We start from the raw sequence: 1,620 nt of genomic DNA, 5'->3' as shown, positions 1-1,620 counted from the left end.
CTTCTGCCTCCCAGGTTCAAGGATTCCTCTGTCTCAGCCTCCCGAGTAGCTGGGACTACAGGTACATGCCACCACACCTGGCTAATTTTTGTATTTTTAGTAGAGACAGGGTTTCACCATGTTGGCCAGGCTGGTCTCAAACTCCTGACCTCAAGTGATCCACCCGCCTCGGCCTCCCAAAGTGCTGGGATTACGGGTGTGAGCCATCGCGCCTGGCCTCCCAATCCCTCTTTAGGGTGCCATGCCCTGCCTCCCACCTCTACCCTATTCCATACTGTCCCCAACCCAGTTCACTGGCTGCATGCACAACCTGGACAGTTGTCCCTGAGCCTGGGGCTCTAGTCCAGTAGCTACCTGGGGCTGGGACTGGGGCTGGGGTTGGGGAGGAGCCGCCTGTTGCTGCTGTTGCTGCTGGTGTTGCTGCTGTTGCTGTTGCTGCTGCTGCTGTTGCTGCTGCTGCTGCTGCTGTTGCTGTTGCTGTTGCTGCTGCTGCTGCTGCTGCTATAGGAACATAAAAGATACTTCAGAAGGAGCAGAGGGAGGAAGCTAAGACTCAGAACTGGAGGGCTGAGGGCAGGGGATGAGGAAGCAGGGTGGGAGCTCGGGGTCTACTGCCTTCCCTTTTTAGACAGCTGCCCAGAAAGAAACCAAATCTAGGGTACCCAGTGGACAATGTCCAACTCTCTCCTACTATGATTCCCAGAAAACAAAAAGGGGGAGGGTAGGAAACTAACTTCTCCAGCACCACTAGAGACCAGCTGCTCTGCTAGGTGTTTTGATACACTGCCTTGTTTAGTCTTGGTAACTGTGTGGGAAGAACTTGTGCCTCTCCTCCTCCCCGGGCTCCCAGGTCCCAGACGCCATTTCCCTAGTGCCTTACCCGCAGGATTTGCTGCTGCTGCTGCTGCCGGATGTGGTACTGCTGCTGCTGCTGTTGCTGTTGCTGTTGCTGCTGCTGCTGCTGCTGCTGCTGCTGCTGTTGCTGCTGTTGCTGCTGCTGTTGCTGCTCAGGTAGGATGGCTGTTGAGCGGACGCCTGCCTGGACGCCCTGGGCACTCATTGGAGTCATGGTACTTATCATGGGTGTCTGCTGCAGTGTCTGGTGTGAAAACCTCCAAAGACAAGAGGACCAGAGGTCAAGGTGTGAGGGAGGTGGGGAGAGGGGGTCAGTATAAACTTTGGGTCCCTGACCTGAAAGAAACGTTAGCAGGTTATTTCATTCACTCCTCTTGTCACTAACCAGACTTCCAGTCTGGGGAATAAGTTGCATAAGATGATACTCTATTTTAGTGTCTCATAACCTTAATGGTTAGGAATTTTTCAATTCTGCATTAGCTATTTTTTCTCTTACAAAAATGAAAAATAGGGCTGGGTACAGTGGCTCACACCTGTAATCCTAGCACTTTGGGAGGCTGAGGAGGGCGGATCACTTGAGGTCAGGAGTTCCAGACCAGCCTGGCCAACATGGTGAAACCCCGTCTCTAGCAAAAATACAAAAAAAATTAGCTGAGTGTGGTAGTGGGCGCCTGTAATCCCAGCTACTCGGGCGGCTGAGGCAGGAGAATTGCTTGAACTCCAGCCTGGATGACAGAGCGAGACTCTATCTCAAAAGATCGGAAG

General features: G+C 53.1%; 1 protein-coding gene across 1 annotated transcript; it reads right to left on the bottom strand.

The window, feature by feature from the left end:
- Positions 1-354: 354 nt before the first annotated feature.
- Positions 355-1,533, bottom strand: LOC108524503 (mediator of RNA polymerase II transcription subunit 12-like; the record flags this gene model as incomplete). Its single annotated transcript, XM_017865621.1, has 2 exons — positions 881-1,533; positions 355-498 (listed from the first exon to the last, which is right to left on the bottom strand). Coding segments are annotated over exons 1-2 (345 nt in total), but the record flags the coding sequence as incomplete, so codon positions are not given.
- Between the last annotated feature and the right edge of the window lie 87 nt (positions 1,534-1,620).

Source organism: Rhinopithecus bieti, unplaced genomic scaffold, assembly GCF_001698545.2.
Source record: "Rhinopithecus bieti isolate Rb0 unplaced genomic scaffold, ASM169854v2 repeat_353, whole genome shotgun sequence".
In the NCBI taxonomy this organism is placed as follows: Eukaryota; Metazoa; Chordata; class Mammalia; order Primates; family Cercopithecidae; genus Rhinopithecus; species Rhinopithecus bieti.
This window is presented reverse-complemented; position numbering and strand designations above follow the sequence as displayed.